We start from the raw sequence: 16,827 nt of genomic DNA, 5'->3' as shown, positions 1-16,827 counted from the left end.
ACTATGGGATGCCGACTCAGTGGTCTATCGGTTAAGTGCTCTGGCGAGAGACTGGTAGGTCCTGGGTTTTCGAATCTTGCGAGGCGGGATCGTGGATGCGCACTGCTGAAGAGTCCCACAATAAGACGAAACGGCCGTTTAGTGCTTCCATATTTTCCATGGTGGTCTAGCTTCCATTGACTCATGATTTCAACTATGCAAATACTGAAATCTTCACAAAACCCCTTCTGATAATATTGAATTATTCAATGAATATAATGATAAGAATGTAACATACTTTTGTTCGTAATCTATGTAGAATAGGTTCATAATCATTTTGATTGATTGAATATTTAAAACGTGGATCAAGAAATGTTGAAATCTGAAGAAATTCTTCCAGTATATTATTCTCATTAAATATTGTTTTCAAATATGTTATTATAGTAGTATAAAAATGATTTGACAAATTATCATCTATTTTTTCAATATTTACTAAATATAAATTATTTAACATTGGTAATATCATTGATATAGTAAAGGGTGAAAATTGAGTTTCGCAAAGTTCGTCAGCCTCTTGTACAATCTGTAAATTTACAGGAAAAAATTTATTTCAATACATGAATGAAAATCTAGTAATTATATGTACTAGTTTGTATGTTATATGTACTAATATTGTCAATATACAACTGAATACAGAGGACTGAATATATATATATATATATACCCTAGTGGGCCCTAGTGGGCCAGGGTAATTTTGCACTGGTTTTCAGGAGAACCAGACACCATCCAGACTTTCACGTGACATTCCAAACAGTATAGCTCAATCTTGTTTAACAGGAAAACCAGATACTGACCAGGCTTAACCAGAGCAGTACAGCTCAATCCCGCCCCACAGGAGAACCAGATACTATATATATATATATATATATATGATTAACTGCGCCTGGAGCCCTTCTGGGGTTACCGTCAGTCTAAAGCCCGGATAAGGGAAGAGGTTTGGGCATGAAGTTGGCGGCCCCCACCCCATAGAAAACTAACTCGCTAAGATAACGCTAACCACGAAAAATATTTTACATATTCTGAACTTATTTTACAATACAGAATGTTTGTCAAGTGAGAATCAACCATGTACTAAAAATGACCATACAAATGACCGCGTTTCAAGGTCTGTACAGCTTTTAGTAAATTTTTCTGGTTATCATGTAATATTGATTATCACAGACTATAAGTCCTAGTCATAGACCTTTCAAAATTTATCAAAGTACTTCAGCAGTAATATGAACGAAGTATCATTTTAATCATGTGGTGACCAACTAAAGGAAAGTGTTCTGTATTTGAAGATAACTCATACGAATAAATCGTAGGGACTATTGAACAAAATAACTGAATTCATGATTTATGAAGTTAATTCTAAAGAAACCTAGGCATTTTAGAATATAAATGAATATGAAAATTTGGATTTCAGTAAATAATTAAAGAGCATTACACTAGGAGTATGCTGAATTCACTTAGCTTGACAAGTGTTCTCAATAAATCAAACTGCAGTTTCTATCTTACATGTTATTAAACCAGATTCAAATGAGAACCAGAAAAGTATTTATAGGTTTAGTTTCCAGTCAATGAAATTGTACAAAAGTTTCAGAATGATGAAAGCCCCAAATTTAGTTCTATAAATTACCAAGTTAGTCCCTTAGACTGATGTAGAAGGTAATTTCAAAAGAACTTATAAATTGTTAGAATGATAGTCAGTAACTGAAAAGTAAATGTTTACTTTATTACAAGTCAAATTGTTTGATAAATGATAGCTGGAAATATGTAATATATTACGTAGTAGTAATAAACTTAATTTACTATGTTAAATGCATTATCATAAGTTCATAAATTAAAAATGCTTTATGTGTACAGAATTTTGCAGTTCTGATCAAACAAATATAAATATATGCTATTAGCAGTTGTATTAAGCATCTCTATCTTCTCTTGGTGATATTTGTGAGTCACTTGAGTCAGTTTCTGTGGATATAACGATTTCGTAAACGGATGTCTAGGTGTAAGATTCAGTTATAACTTTGGACTATGATCAGCAGTAAGTGTCCAATACTCATATTTGCTCCCATTTAGAATATATCAACTAGATATACCAGTGTTAATGTTTAGAATGACAGATATTAAATTAGAGGTTTAGAATGAACATCAACACAGAGATTCAAATACATACATCTGACGAGTATGAAACAAGACAAAATGCCCTTCATAGACTGCATTGCTAACTGCAACGAAAACTTAGATTAGTCTTTTAATCTACGATGTTAGTTCATATGTAATAAATTAATTTTAAAGCACGGTTGTTAATCTTAGTGACATATTTGATGAATCATAATCTGCCGGTAATCAAAGTCGAAATCGGGCTATATTTTAGTAAAGTACTCAATCTTAAAAGCATGTTATGAACAATTTTAAAGCTTTAGTTCCCCTCATAAGTAAATCTTATCTAAACCAACCAGAACAAATATGTTGTTGCTGAGTCCCAATACGAAGAATCCGAATATGAATACTGCGCAAGTCATGAATCTTTCAACTTTTTAAATATTGAAACTCAAGTCTTACTTCACATTTCGCCCTGGCAACGATCTGACTTTAAAAATACTAACAAAAACCACATACTGCTGTATTTATTTAACTTCGACAGAAAAAGCTTCTGCTTTTTAGATAGTTTTCCGTTCTCGACTTTATCAACTAAATGAATAGGTTAGACAAGTATAATGTAGTAATCTATGACACCATTTTGTAAAACATTCTAACACTTCAAATTCATTTATGATTCCATCCACCGAAATCCTAACTATTCAGGTTATCCAGTATTTATCCAGTGTCTCGACCTCTTAAAATGCTGAATTCATGAAGCGAACTACTAAGCTATATTGAGAAATGATTGGAACTAGAAATGGAATACAATGGATCCCAATTTAGTAGTCTAAATGTATCATGCTTGTGAAAAAATATGGGAGCTTTAATTCTGATTCAGTGTACAGTCGTCAATGTGAGCTGTTGAAAAAGAGGAGTAAAGTAGAAAAGAACAGCTTTCCAAAGTTTCCTAGCTTTCAATGGTCTTTTGAATGGTATATCAAAAGTTATATATTTTTATGTCAGTAACATAACATAACAATCTCTAAGCTAGTTTATTTTACACTTGAACATACTTCAATCGATTTAAAAATTCGGTTAATCAAGTTCATATCTACGTCGGTGAAATGAGGTAATCGATCCATGTTAGAAATTATACGAGTGATTAAATTTAAAATATCTGATAAAGATTCATTTATATTGGTTTTATCATTTGATTGACATTTAGGATTTGATTCTGAAGATAAGTCCTCCATCTGTTGAATATTTTCATCAAGTGTTTCAAGTGATTTCTGGTAGTTATTTAGAACTTGATCAATTGCTGGGATACGTAATGCACACTATAATAGTAATAACAAGAAACAGAATAATGAAATATCGATTAACACATTGGACTACCATGTAACACAACTTGATAACGGATAAAGATTTGTGCAAACATCCATCACATACCGAATCATTTTAGTATACTTGTCATATTTTGTGTATCACCATAAGTTTTACTAAATGTAATTACTTCATTATGGAAATAAATTTCAAACAGATTATTATAATAATGAGTGGTAGAGTTTCTGAAGAAGAACTGTTTCTACTTATGAATCTCGCGAGGCGGGATAGTGGATGTGCACTGATGAAGAGTCCTGCAATAGGACGAAACGACTGTCCAGTGCTTCCAGGTCTTCCATGGTAGTCAAGCTTCAATTGGCTCATGATCTCAACTGTTGAAATTAGTGAAAAGTTCCATACCTAATTAGAGATGTGGTCCACTAGTTTCTTATCATTGAATGAGTAAAAACTGTCCTTTATTAGCAAAAAATATCCATTTTAATGTCCTGTGTTTACAAAATATAGAAAACAGCTATAAATCCGAGTAGTATTAGTAGATTACATTTACTATTGACTTAAGTTGCTCGTAGATCTCTTTCTGACAAATACATCTCACTAAATGATTCCTTTAATAGATTTTTTCAAAAGAGAATATTTGACAAGAAACGGTTTACCATTCATAATGACTTTATTTATATCATTGTACTTTCAATGCAAAGTAATGGTCTTATCTTGTTTTTTCATAGTTGAAATCATGGGTCAATTAGAGTTAGACCACCATGGAAAACCTGGAAGCACACGGCCGTTTCGTCCTATTATGGGACTCCTCAGCAGTACGCATCCACGATCCCGCACTCGCGAGATTCGAACCCAGGACCTACCAGTCTCGAGCCGGAGCCCTTAACCGATAGACCACTGAGCAGGGATCCAACAGTGTTAATGTCTAACTTCAACCAATCCACGATTTTGAGCGACCCATGATGATGGTCTAGCTTCAATTGACCCATGATTTCAACTATGAAAATACTAAATTCTCCACAAAAACCCCTCTGATCTTATCTTTTTTGACATTAGTGCTCTAAAATATGAACATCATAACTCTTAAAGTTATATTGTTACATTGAATGAACGATTATGAACTTCAAGGAACTGAATATCTCAAATGAAAAAATGTTTATCTGTCAAATATAATGCATTTTTCAAGATGTTACTATTAATCAAGTCTATGAATTGTCTTGGAGATGTCCTGTTCGACTTTCGAATTTCAATTTGAACTTCTAAGCGTATATCTAGGTTAAGAGGGGCTTAAAATATTTACTAACAAAATTTTAAATATCACAAAGAAAAACGTTAGTAAAGTCTCAATATGGAATATACATTTACAAATGCTTTAAAATTTTAATATAACAACCCCCATTCACCTTGAAATCACTTAAGATGATCTAGTCAAAACTATTCTAAAGTTAATCAAGCTCCATTTTAGCTCATCTTATTCAAACGAGACATACAGCCGACATGGAGCAATCTTTCACAATAATATATCGTGTTAACAACAATCTACTTAATTCCGTTAGACTGAGAATCCTACAGATGACTGAAGCAATTGCTATTCGGATCAAAAAGCCAGAGCTTTGCATCCAAAACAGATATGTTCAGCCACTAATTTTACCCTGGTGAACTTCGGGCCCAACTAGTTAATCAGTTTTATATGGTAACGTAATTTGAATTATGTTCATACATATATGTATTACCTGTACAGCATTCTTCATATAAACATTGAAACATGGTAATATAAGATAATTAGAAATTGGACAAGATTCTTTGAATGCATTTAAAGTATATTCTGAACAATTAGTCAATATAATAATAGGCCATTCTGATAAAATCAAGTCATAGTTTGTGTTGAATTGTGAATAAATCAAATTCCAACAAGGTTTTAAGATTTCATTTAATGTCTGTATTTCATTTATCTAAAATCAGAGAGAGAAAAAATGTTGACGAATTGGTGATGCATTTTCATCTTGATTTTGATAATATTTCAATTTTGGAAAACCTATGTTCGAATGGTCTGTACAAATAAGTTGTGTCTATACAATTTGTAATAAAGTGATTTAGTTTTGTAGTTTTGTATTGGTAGTGGTAGTGATTCGTTTAAATCTAAATTCATACACATAAACTCTACAACCCTACACTGATAGTTATCATATACTTACTAGAGTCTGGCTTGAAAATGAGTTTCCTGCAGCTTTAATGAGAAGCTGTGAACAGTGGAGTTCAACCAGGTCTGTTGTGAGACAGTTACTCACTGAAGACAACGATGGATGGTTGTGCAATATTGTGGATTGGTTGAGGTTAGACATTACCACCGCGGGATGCCGGGTCAGTGGTCTAGAGGTTAAGCGTCCACTCATGAGACCCAAGATCCTGTGTCCTAACTCCATGTGGATGGTCACTGCTGAGAAGTTTCATACTAGGAAGAAACGACCGCCCAGTGTTTCCAGGTTTTCAGTGGTGGTCTAACATTGATCCATTCATGATATCAATCCAAACTCAACAATCTGCACAACCCATTACTGACACATAAACTAATTAAAGTTTTGCAGATTTTGCCTAAACTAGTCAATAGTAATTAACACTGTAATCTGAATATTATGTTCTTATCGTTAATTAGGGTGACTGCTTCCATTTCCTCAATTAGATATTGGTGAATACTTTTAGCTTTACTTTCTTAAACCTTTCAGTTCATTACGTTTAATGTTCCAAGTGATAGTTGAAGGTAATCCATCTTCAAAGCCTTGATCTACGCTTAGTACCAGTTTACACCTGTTAACTAATAGGTCCTACGTGTGAATCTCGCGAAGCGGAATCGTGGATTCGCATTGCTGAGGAGTCCCATAATAAAACGAAACGGCCGTCCAGTGCTTCCAGTTTTCCATGGTAGTCTAGCTTCAATTGGCTCATAATCTCAACTATATAAAATTACTAAAATCTCCACAAAACCTCTTTCTGATTTTCATGATAGTCAAACTAATCCCATACAGAATCTTGGTTACCAAGTGTATTAAATTTTTGATATCAACAGGAAAGAAAAACAAACAAACATCTATGAAAATTACTCTTACCTCATAAGTACCATAGAAAATATGATTACTATCAGTAATATTTTGAAAATTTACAAAAAAATTTAATTCAACATCAACATATTCAAAGAATAAATTATCCTTATTAAATGATAAATGGTATTTTGAATTTAAAGACCAAAATTTTAATGAAATAGCGATTTGTGGTAAAATTATGGAATCATCTATTGAATATTGTAATTTAATTAATTTTTTAATTTTATGATCAACATTAAATTTTAATTGTTTATAAAGATTTTTTAATATTTGATTTTCCATTAGTTCTGATGATGGTAAAAAATTAGATTGAAAGTTATAAGTAGTATCTTCATCTTTTCTTTTAAATTTGTTCCATAATATTCCAATTAATATCTATGAAATATTAGATAAAAAAGAAAATGATATAAATAATTAAGGATTAAAGTTTATTACTGAATAATATGATTCAGTAATATCTTTTAAGTAATTTCTATCATTTTCTTACTTACTTACTTACGCCTGTTACCCCTCGTGGAGGAGCATAGGCCGCCCAACAGTATTCTTCATCTAACCCTGTCCTGGGCAATCCTTTCCAGTTCTTTCTAGTTAACATTCATCCTTTTCATATCTGCTTCTATTTCCCGGCGTAATGTGTTCTTTGGTCTTCTTCTTTTCCGCTTCCCATTTGGATTAAAAGTTAGGGATTGCCTCGTGATGCAGTTTGGTGATTTCCTTAATGTATGTCCTATCCACTTCCAACGTCTTTTCCTAATTTCCTCTTCAGCTGGAAGCTGGTTTGTCCTCTCCCATAAAACGCTGTTGCTGATGGTATCCGGTCAGTGAATGTTGAGTATTTTGCATCATTTTCTTAAATCATTTATAATTTAAACATTATATTTTTATGCATAGAAAGAAGTTTAGTTACATTCATAAGAACAAGATTTGTTTCTTTTTTGTATAACCACATAAACTGATATTCAAGAAATATATATGATTATTTACTGTCATTCATCATCATCATCATTGAAAGGTATCTATGTAAAATTTCAATCTATGATAAATTTATTCATACAGTATATCAATACTATTTTGAAATATTTCACTGGAACATATTTAGAAAAAGAAAAAGCTTTCCTATTCAAGATATAAGAACTTTCGTCTAAATTAGAGCGAATAGTTTGACATTATTTGGGCGCCGAGTTGATGTAAGACATTAAATAGGAGGAATATATATGTGAAATCTCAACGAATGAATTTGAAGTAAATCCAACGTTTCGCCTGACAATCTGGTCTAAGCTTCTTCAAGGAAATATATTTCCTATTTAAGAGTTTAAAAAAATGACAATATTCAACATCTTAATAGAAAAACAAAACTTCTCAAAAGCTCTGTTTAGCTTAATTATCGAAAGGACAGTAACATGTTTATAGATTTTTTTTCTGTAAAACCTTTTTTTGTTACACCCTCAAAGCATTCAACTCTTTTCATAATTTCTATACCGAAAATACCGAAAATATATAAATAGTTTGATTTTTTCGAAAAAGAAAAGTACAATTTAATTTTAATAGTTGAGATCATGAGTCAATTGAAGCTAGACTACCTTGAAAAACCTGAAAGCACTGACCAGCCGTTTTGTTCTATTGTGGGACTCCTCAGCAATGCGAATCCACGATCCCGCTTCGCGAGATTCACACGTAGGACCTATTAGTCTCGCGTGCGAGCGCTTAATCTATAAACCACTAATAGGTCCTGGGTTCGGATCTTGGGAGGCGGGATAGTGGATGCGCACTGCTGAGGAGTCCCACAATAGGAAGAAACGGCCGACCAGTGCTTTCAGGTTTTCCATGGTGATCTAGCTTCAGTCGACTCATGATCTCAACTACTGAATTTACTATAATATCCAAAAAACCCTTTCTGATACAATTTAATTGTTACCACTTTATTAATTAAAATAATTAAAATAAGTCCCTAAATCTTATAGTTTACTTAAATTGACTTACCTCAATCGAATATTATAATAATATTCATAATAAAATTCGGAACTATATCAGGTCACAATTTTTTCTGTCTTAATTTCCGAAATATTTATTAATCAATTATTAGTATTATTATTTTATTCTAATAGACAAGTTTAATCTCTTTTTTTTGTTTTTTCGTCTCTCATTTAACAATAAATTTTAGATAAAACTTTTTATTTTAATGATTGATAAGAATAACAGATTAATATATTTAAAAGTACATTTGAAAGAAAATTTTTATGAGGACAACTCATACGGGAATTCGAGGACTCTCTAAGAAGCTCAGAAAGAGCCGAAGACAATCCATTTAATCATCTTTTGGAAGAATATTCCAGAATCTCTATGTGTAGCTTCTCTATTTGGACAAATGCTGAAAACCCCTGTATGCAGACTGGATGACTGTAATGATAATTTCGGTTTTACTAAAAACTATAAGTACCTGGGAGTTTTGTACCATATTTGACACTGTTTGGAATATTATTCCTTTCATTTGTTTTTTGTCTTCACATTCACGACCTGGAGGGTTCTAGTGTTCGAGTGCTCAAGTTGTATATCAAGAATCTAACCTCTAGATATAACAACTTTCAATATAATCAAAAGACAAGTTTATAAAATAGTCTCTACCATAATTAGCACATTAAATATAATTTAATCTTTGTAGCAGATGTCGTATTTCTGTGATCTGATTGAAGGTTGACACTTTTGACTCAGGCAACATTTCATTTTAACAACAAAAAGAAGAGAACAAACTTCAAATTTACTTAGTGTTCTTAATAAAGCTATGATAACTATTAACCTTAGTTTGATACTTTATGTTAGTAGAATATTAGTGGTACTATGTAAAATGAATCTCAGAACACATATACCCATGTGTTTTGATAGAATCTATTCTAAGTCTTATTTCACCAAGCACAAGATATATTAACCAAGCACAAGATATATTAGCTGAAGTTAAATATGCATATTCTCAATATTGTATATGCATATACATGTTTACCGTATTTCATTATTTAAGTTAGAGTTATGGAAATCGGCGTAATAATCAAATGCTATTATTGGAAAACGATTCGTTATCATGACAAAAGTCTACTGTTATCATGACAAAAGTCTACTGTATTGGATGGATATATATATATATAGTTTTCGAGCAACTCATTTCACATTAATCATATATGTCGTTTCATTAGTCTTTATGATTGGGAAAGAGATAATGACTACTTATTATAAATAGGAAAAATGGAATTGAATAGAAAAACCACATTGAGCTAATGAAATCTAATGTAACCTAATGAAATGAGAGAAACTATAAAAATACTTAATTCCCTTTTTTTTCGTTTTGACATTGATTTACTCGATGAAACTAAATAAAACACTTTAGTAAGAATTAGTTTTAGGACATAGTTGAACATGTTATTGTATTAGATTTATTTGCTGAAGCTAAGTTTGATGAGGATGTTTTAAAAGTTTCGACATGTGTGATAAACAGTAACATTATTATATAATTAAGATTTATGAATGGTTATCATTTGCAGCTTAAGTATAAATTAAATACTATGTATAACTGAGTGTATCCTTATGAGATTGTTTGATTTAGTTGTGTAATAGGTAAATAAAATATTTTTTATTAGACATTGACGTGATATTCTTATTACTGGTTTCCAAATTAGTGGCTATCTGAACTCAGTAGCTAAGTGGGTAACGCGATGACGTTTGGGACGAACGGTACTCAATTCAAGTCCCGGAGAGAACATCAACTCTGGAATGTAGGTACATCCAACTGACGAGTCTCAAATAGGACGAGACGCGTGTCCTAGATTCCACAGCTAGCCACCACCAATATTTGCTTATAATTGAATATTTCGATTTGACTGGTGACTAATTTTGAGAGATAATTCGTGGAGTTTCAATGAAAAACTGTAATTAATGGAGTTCGACTATTTTAGGTTCAAGGCGTTTACCTACGGAAAGCAATAGAGAAGAATCAAACAAGATTGTAAGTAAGACACCTCCATCAATTATTCGAAGTCGCGGAAGTAGACTTCTGAGGAGTATCATAATAAAACAAACAGTCGCCAAATTACTCCTGGTTTTTGATGGTTGACTAAGTAAAGTCAGTCTGCAGTATAAACTATGTAAAGAAAATTGATGTCAGCTGTTGGGTATTCATTAATTGTAAAATAAATTCGGAATCAACAGTTGTTTTTTTCTATTTTAGCCCTGGTTCAAGTGATTACACATGAAAAGTTCGGTTATTGCATTCTATCAAGTTGTAAATAAACGCTATTTTTCTCATAATAGTTAATAGAGTCGAGAGATCTTTTTCAACTAGTTCTTCTCATACTACATATCTTTCATTGTAAAATTTACAAGAAAATGTATGAAACTATGAAGCTTCAAATACGTGTCCATAACTTCATTAAAGTCTATTATATTACCATGTAATATAAAAACAAAAACAAGCAGTTATCACAGGAATAAAGCATTAGATTGTTTAGTGGATGCTCACTGATGAGGAGTCCCACAATAGGACGACACGGACGTCCAGTGCTTCCAGGTTTTCCATGGTGGTCTAGCTTCTATTGACTCATGATTTCAACTATGAAAATACTGAAACCTCCACGAAAGCCCCTTCTGATAATAATAATAATAATAACAGTAATAATAATACCTAAAAAAGATTTTAGGTTGCAGCATGAAATTAAAACTATATATATATATTACTGATATACATTCAGAGACCAGATTTTAAGGAGGAAGAATTAGACATTTTCTCCTTTAATACTTTAATTAATAAACGAGCATTAAACTTTACACGTATTTGTAATAACAGTGTGGTGTGGTCTACTTATATCCACATTAGTATATGGTAATGGTCGGGCATAGAATGTATTTCACTAGAAGATCGATAAAGAAAGAATAGGAACGAAGCGCAATTGGTATCAAAGTGCATAAACAATGAAATCAGAGAAGACGGACTGATATTTACGGAAGAAACAGTTAAGACTGAGACAATTGATTGTTATTTTGCAAATTAACTGTTTCTTATATGGTTATCAGAATTTAGTGAGATTGTCTATAATTTGTACTTAAATACACATTTGATTTTCCTCACTCATGTTCTTGTTCACTATAATAGTACTAAATATTACCCAGAGAATTTATATAAAGGGATCAATAAATTACAATAAATTAAAATGGAAATAAATTTTTTTTTTTAAAAAAGAAAAAAATAAGAAAACGGAATTCATTATTAAAGGTTTAGGTAAAGAACTTGATTTATTTTCAACTATTGTCATACTGTTTCCAATTTTTCAAAATAGAAAAAAATATGGATAGATAATAAAGAAGAGAGATAATCTACTCTTAGAGTTAACATGAAAGTTTAGGTAACTAATTTTATTTTTCATTTTTTATTTTTTTTTGCGCTTAATTACTCTTCATCAAAATAGACTCATTAAATCATCAAGGTCAAAAAAAAATTTCCATTTATTTCTTATTCATACATAAATAACTATACTCAAAAATTCTGTAAACAATATATATATATATACCCTGGACATGATTCAAGAAAAGATGAACAAAAAGACAATAATTAATAACAGCCGAAAAAGAACAGAGAAAGTCAAGGCACAAGTTGAATATATTGAAACAAACAAGCAAGTAAAGAAGAGCATTAGAACCAACAAACAGTGATACGTGGATGGCCCATCAACTACAGCAGAAAAAACTGCAAAACGAAGAAATAGGAAACAGCTATATGACACGACGTAGGAACTTTCAGGGAAATATAGTAAATCAGAGAGACCAGTCAAGGACAAAGAAGGAAAGCTAATCACTGGAATTCAAGAACACAGGAGCAAATGGGTGGAATATTTCCAGAAACTCTTTCATAGACCAGATCAATTGAATCCACCAGTCATCGAAGCAGCACCTACAGACCTTCCTACAGATGCCATTCCATCAACAATCGAAGAAATCAGGATGGCCATCAGACAAATCAAGAGTAGGAAAGCAGCAGAACCTGACAATATACCACCTGAAGCAATAAAGTTAAACATAGAAGTAACCGCAAACATGCTTTGCGTTCTATTCAGAAAGTTTTGGGAGGAAGAGAAAGTGCCGATGGACTGGAAAGAAGGATACCTTACCAAGATACTAAGGAAAGGAGATATGACCAAGTGTGCGAACTAACTACAGAAACACCACACCACTATCGGTACCAGGAAACATTTTCAACAGAGTGTTACTGAACCGGATAAAAGACACAGCAGACGCCCAACTGCAAGGTCAACAGGCTTGATTCCGTAAGGACCGGTCGTGCATAGACCAAACTGCGACACTACGGATCATCGTGGAAGAATCATTTGAGTGGAACTCGTCATTTTACATCAACTTCATCGACTACGAGAAGGCGTTTGACAGTGTGGACAGGAGAACATTAAAGAAAATTGTTTGACACTATGGAGTTCCTCAGAAGATTGTCAACATTATCCACAACTCATTCGACGGAATACAGTGTGAAGTCGTGCATGGAGGACAGCTGACAGATGCATTTTCAGTAAGGACCGGAATTAGACAAAGCTGTCTACTCTCCCCCTTCCTCTTTCTTCTGGTGGTCAACTGGATTATGAAGACCTAGACATCGAAGGAGTAGCTCGCAATACAGTGAACAGCTAGGAATCAACTAGACGGTTTGGACTTCGCAGATGACCTGGCCTTTCTATCCCATAAACACTAACAAATGTAGGTCAAGACAAACACTGTAGCAGCAGCCTCTCCATCAGTGCACCTCAACATACACAAGGCAAAAAGCAACATCCTCAAATTCAACACACAATATACCAACCCAATCAAATTTGATAGAGAAGCTCTGGAAGATATGGAATCCTTCCGTATCTTGGCAACTTCATCGATGAACAAGGAGGATCCTATGCAGACGTAAAGATGAGGATTGGTAAAGCGAGGACAGCATTCCCACAGCTGAACAACATATGGAACTCAAAACGACTGTCAACCAATATCACAGTCAGAATCTCCAACGCGAACATCAAGATAGTTCTACTGTATGGAGCGGAAACTTCGAGGACGACCACAACCATCATCAAGAAGGTACAAGTATTTATGAACAATTGTTTACGCAAGATACTTAATGTCCGTTGACCGGATATCATCAGCAACAAACTACTCTGGGAGAAAATAAACCAGTTCCTAGCTGAGGAGGAAATTAGGAAAAGACGTTGGAATTGGATAGAACACACATTCAGGAAATCTTCAAACTGCATCACGAGGCAAGCACCAACTTGGAATCATGAAGGGAAACGGAAAAGAGGGAGTCCGAAGAACATACTGCGCCGACAGTTGGAAGCAGACATGAAATGGATGAATAGGAACTGGAAAGAAGTGGACAGGTTTGCTTGGGACAGATTTGGGTGGGAAGTGCTAGTGAGCAGCCTATTCTCCTCCATGAGGAGTAACAGGCGTAAGCAAGTTATATATATATATATATATATATGGATTACGTCAGATTAAATTCACTAGGGACCATTAGTTCTCCCAAGATTACAGGTGCACCTTTCTGATGAGTGTTAAATAGCACAAAACCTGGTTTCGAGATTTTCTAACGACTACCTCCAATCGCCTAACATTTCAACATAGTGCATCCGATCTCGAGTCGCTCAGATTAGTGATCACAGTATAATGTGATCAATAAAGTTCGTTCATCACTAAAGGACTAGACAGACAAGATATCAGGCAGTATTCAATTGTCAATCAACTGCAAACACATAGATATGTCTCACGGCACCTTATTTTTAATCAATGAACATTATTGAGTGCTAAAATTATAAATATATGATTCATTAAAACCTTGGTATTCTGTTATAAAGTAAATATCAATCGTTGATATAAAATTGTATATCCCATCAACAAATATGTCTTTTATTCGACTTTCATCAATGAGTGACTGGCATTTATGACTAATATACTTACAGTCGTCAAGTTTATGACCTTACTCACTTTTTTTCATCGATTCAGTTGTATTTGTAGTTGCATTAATAACAAATATCTCTTATATACTCTCTTAAATTTGACTTTGAAGATTTAAAATCACAATAAAATAGTCTCGATTTACTTCATTTAATCAGTGTGGGTGAGAAGAGTTTTTCCCTTTCTATTTTTCTAAAGTTTAAAATTAAAGTGTGGAATGCAAAATCCCTGTTAGCATAATCACCAGGCTAATATAAACCATGAGTTTTGGACAGACGTGTATTCATACAAAAATAATTTTAACATATATACACAATATCACAAAAATACTGTTAAAATAAAGTTTCATTCTTCTGCTTTACCTTGAATCCTTCTTCCTCCAGTATTTTTGGTGGATGAAAATCACGTATTAAAAAGTAGGCTAGACGATAATGAAACTCTTCACATGATGGAGAAAAGCAAGAAAGCGGATAGTCATTAATAAAGTAAGGAGATGAAGAAGGAATTGATTCATCGGTTTTCTGATTCAACAGTTGAAATTCTTCTTCTAAACCTTGATGTTGGTTAATTGATTCATTATCCATTGGAATCATTGAAAATGATTTGTTGTACCCAGTATTATCCGTAGTCTTATCAGTATTGGTTTCCTAATTTGTTTAGAAAAAAATAATTATTATTGTTTTGTTTGGAATTATAAACAAAAAAACTAAAATAAATCAGTTTAAATAAATTTAAAAGGCGAGGTCGTGAATGCGCACTGAAGAGTCCCACAATAGGACGAAACGGCTGTCTAGTGCTTCCATGTTTTCTCTGGTGGTCTAGCTTCAATTGACTCACGCTTTCAACTATGAAAATTTAAAAGAGATTTTCAGAAAACTATACTTCAAATTAGTTTAATCTTGTATATAACTACTGAAATCAGACTAAGCAATTTGAAAATATTATTAAATCTTTTTCTTACATAGTGGAATTATAAAAGCATACTGTGAAAGTATTTTAACATGCATTAATAAATTTGTTTTAAGCTTAGAAAGTTCAAAAAATTATTGAATATGAACTAAGTTATAGACTACACTAAGACGAAAAAGTCGTCCAGTGCTTCCAGGCTTTCAATGATGATCTAACATTGATCAATTCATGATCTCAATCAAAAATAATTTGTTTTAATTTGCGATAGATGACAAATTGAAGTTAATTCATTAATATGTATATTCAGTCATATGGTTAATGTTTGGATCCATATGGTTGATTCTCAAATTCTTATTAAGGAATCAATTTACATTATTCAATATAATCACGTATAGCCAAATATATTAGAATTTTTCTTGTTGTCATATAAAGATTTCATTATTCTAGCGAAGTTACTTGGATCAAATTGAGTAATCAAAAAGGTTTGTCTACTCTGTCGACAACTCGAAAATTTCAAATAACCTTTATAAAATAATTAGTTGTAATTTATTTATTTGATAGGCTCTTTATTCACTAATCAAATAAGTTTGAAACAACTGAAGATAGTCTTCTTGATGAACTAAATTCATTTAGTGAACTGTTAACATATACGTAATAATAGTCGATTGTTCTGTTTTAACATTGGTACTCTTAACTAAATGTACTGAAATTAACCCAGCAAATAAAATTGTGGGCATCCAATCTTATATGGTAAATACCAAAACTTTGAAAACAATTATAAGCAAATATGGATAGTGGCTAGCAGTGGAATCCAGAATGCGAGTTCCGTCCAATTTGAGACTCGTGAGATGAATATACCTGCATCTCAGAGTTGATGTTCACTCTGAGACTCGAACCAAGTAACTTTCGCTTCAAACGCCATCGCGTTTTCCACTTAACCATTGAGTTCTGATAGTCACTTGCTTGTGCAATGAGGTGAAGTTTAAATTCACTTAGTATTGTTTGTTTGAATCTTACCATTGTTGTTTAGGACTGCAATTGATCAATCTCTTATTGGCATATGTGCATACTGTGTGTATTGCCTCAATATAGCCTTAATTCACAAGCATTATAAGGAGAGATGGATAGTGGATAGCAGTGGAATCCAGTGTGATGCACGTTTCGTCATATTTGGGACCTGTCAGCTGGATGTACCTACATCCCAGAATTGATACAAGACTATATCGAGGCATTACGTACAGTATACACATATGCCCAATAAGAGATTGATCAATTGCAGTCCTAAGCATCAATGGGAATATTCAAACAAACAATACCTAGTGAATTTGAAAACAGTTATTTTAAATCTAAGAATTTACACATTCAACCTCTGTTAACTGTGATCTACTTCAGT

General features: G+C 32.8%; 1 protein-coding gene across 1 annotated transcript in view; it reads right to left on the bottom strand.

Annotated features, from left to right (window-relative positions):
* Smp_157870 (hypothetical protein) overlaps positions 1–16,827 on the bottom strand; it is a gene marked incomplete at both ends in the record, with an annotated part of 31,760 nt that overhangs the window by 3,751 nt on the left and 11,182 nt on the right. Inside the window, 3 exons of the mRNA XM_018789455.1 lie at positions 3,177–3,440; positions 5,178–5,396; positions 14,888–15,172. Of these exons, the coding sequence (XP_018654896.1) occupies positions 3,177–3,440; positions 5,178–5,396; positions 14,888–15,172 (768 nt within the window). The remainder of the gene's footprint in view (positions 1–3,176; positions 3,441–5,177; positions 5,397–14,887; positions 15,173–16,827) is intronic.

This window comes from Schistosoma mansoni, chromosome W (assembly GCF_000237925.1).
Source record: "Schistosoma mansoni strain Puerto Rico chromosome W, complete genome".
NCBI classification, from domain to species: Eukaryota; Metazoa; Platyhelminthes; class Trematoda; order Strigeidida; family Schistosomatidae; genus Schistosoma; species Schistosoma mansoni.
This window is presented reverse-complemented; position numbering and strand designations above follow the sequence as displayed.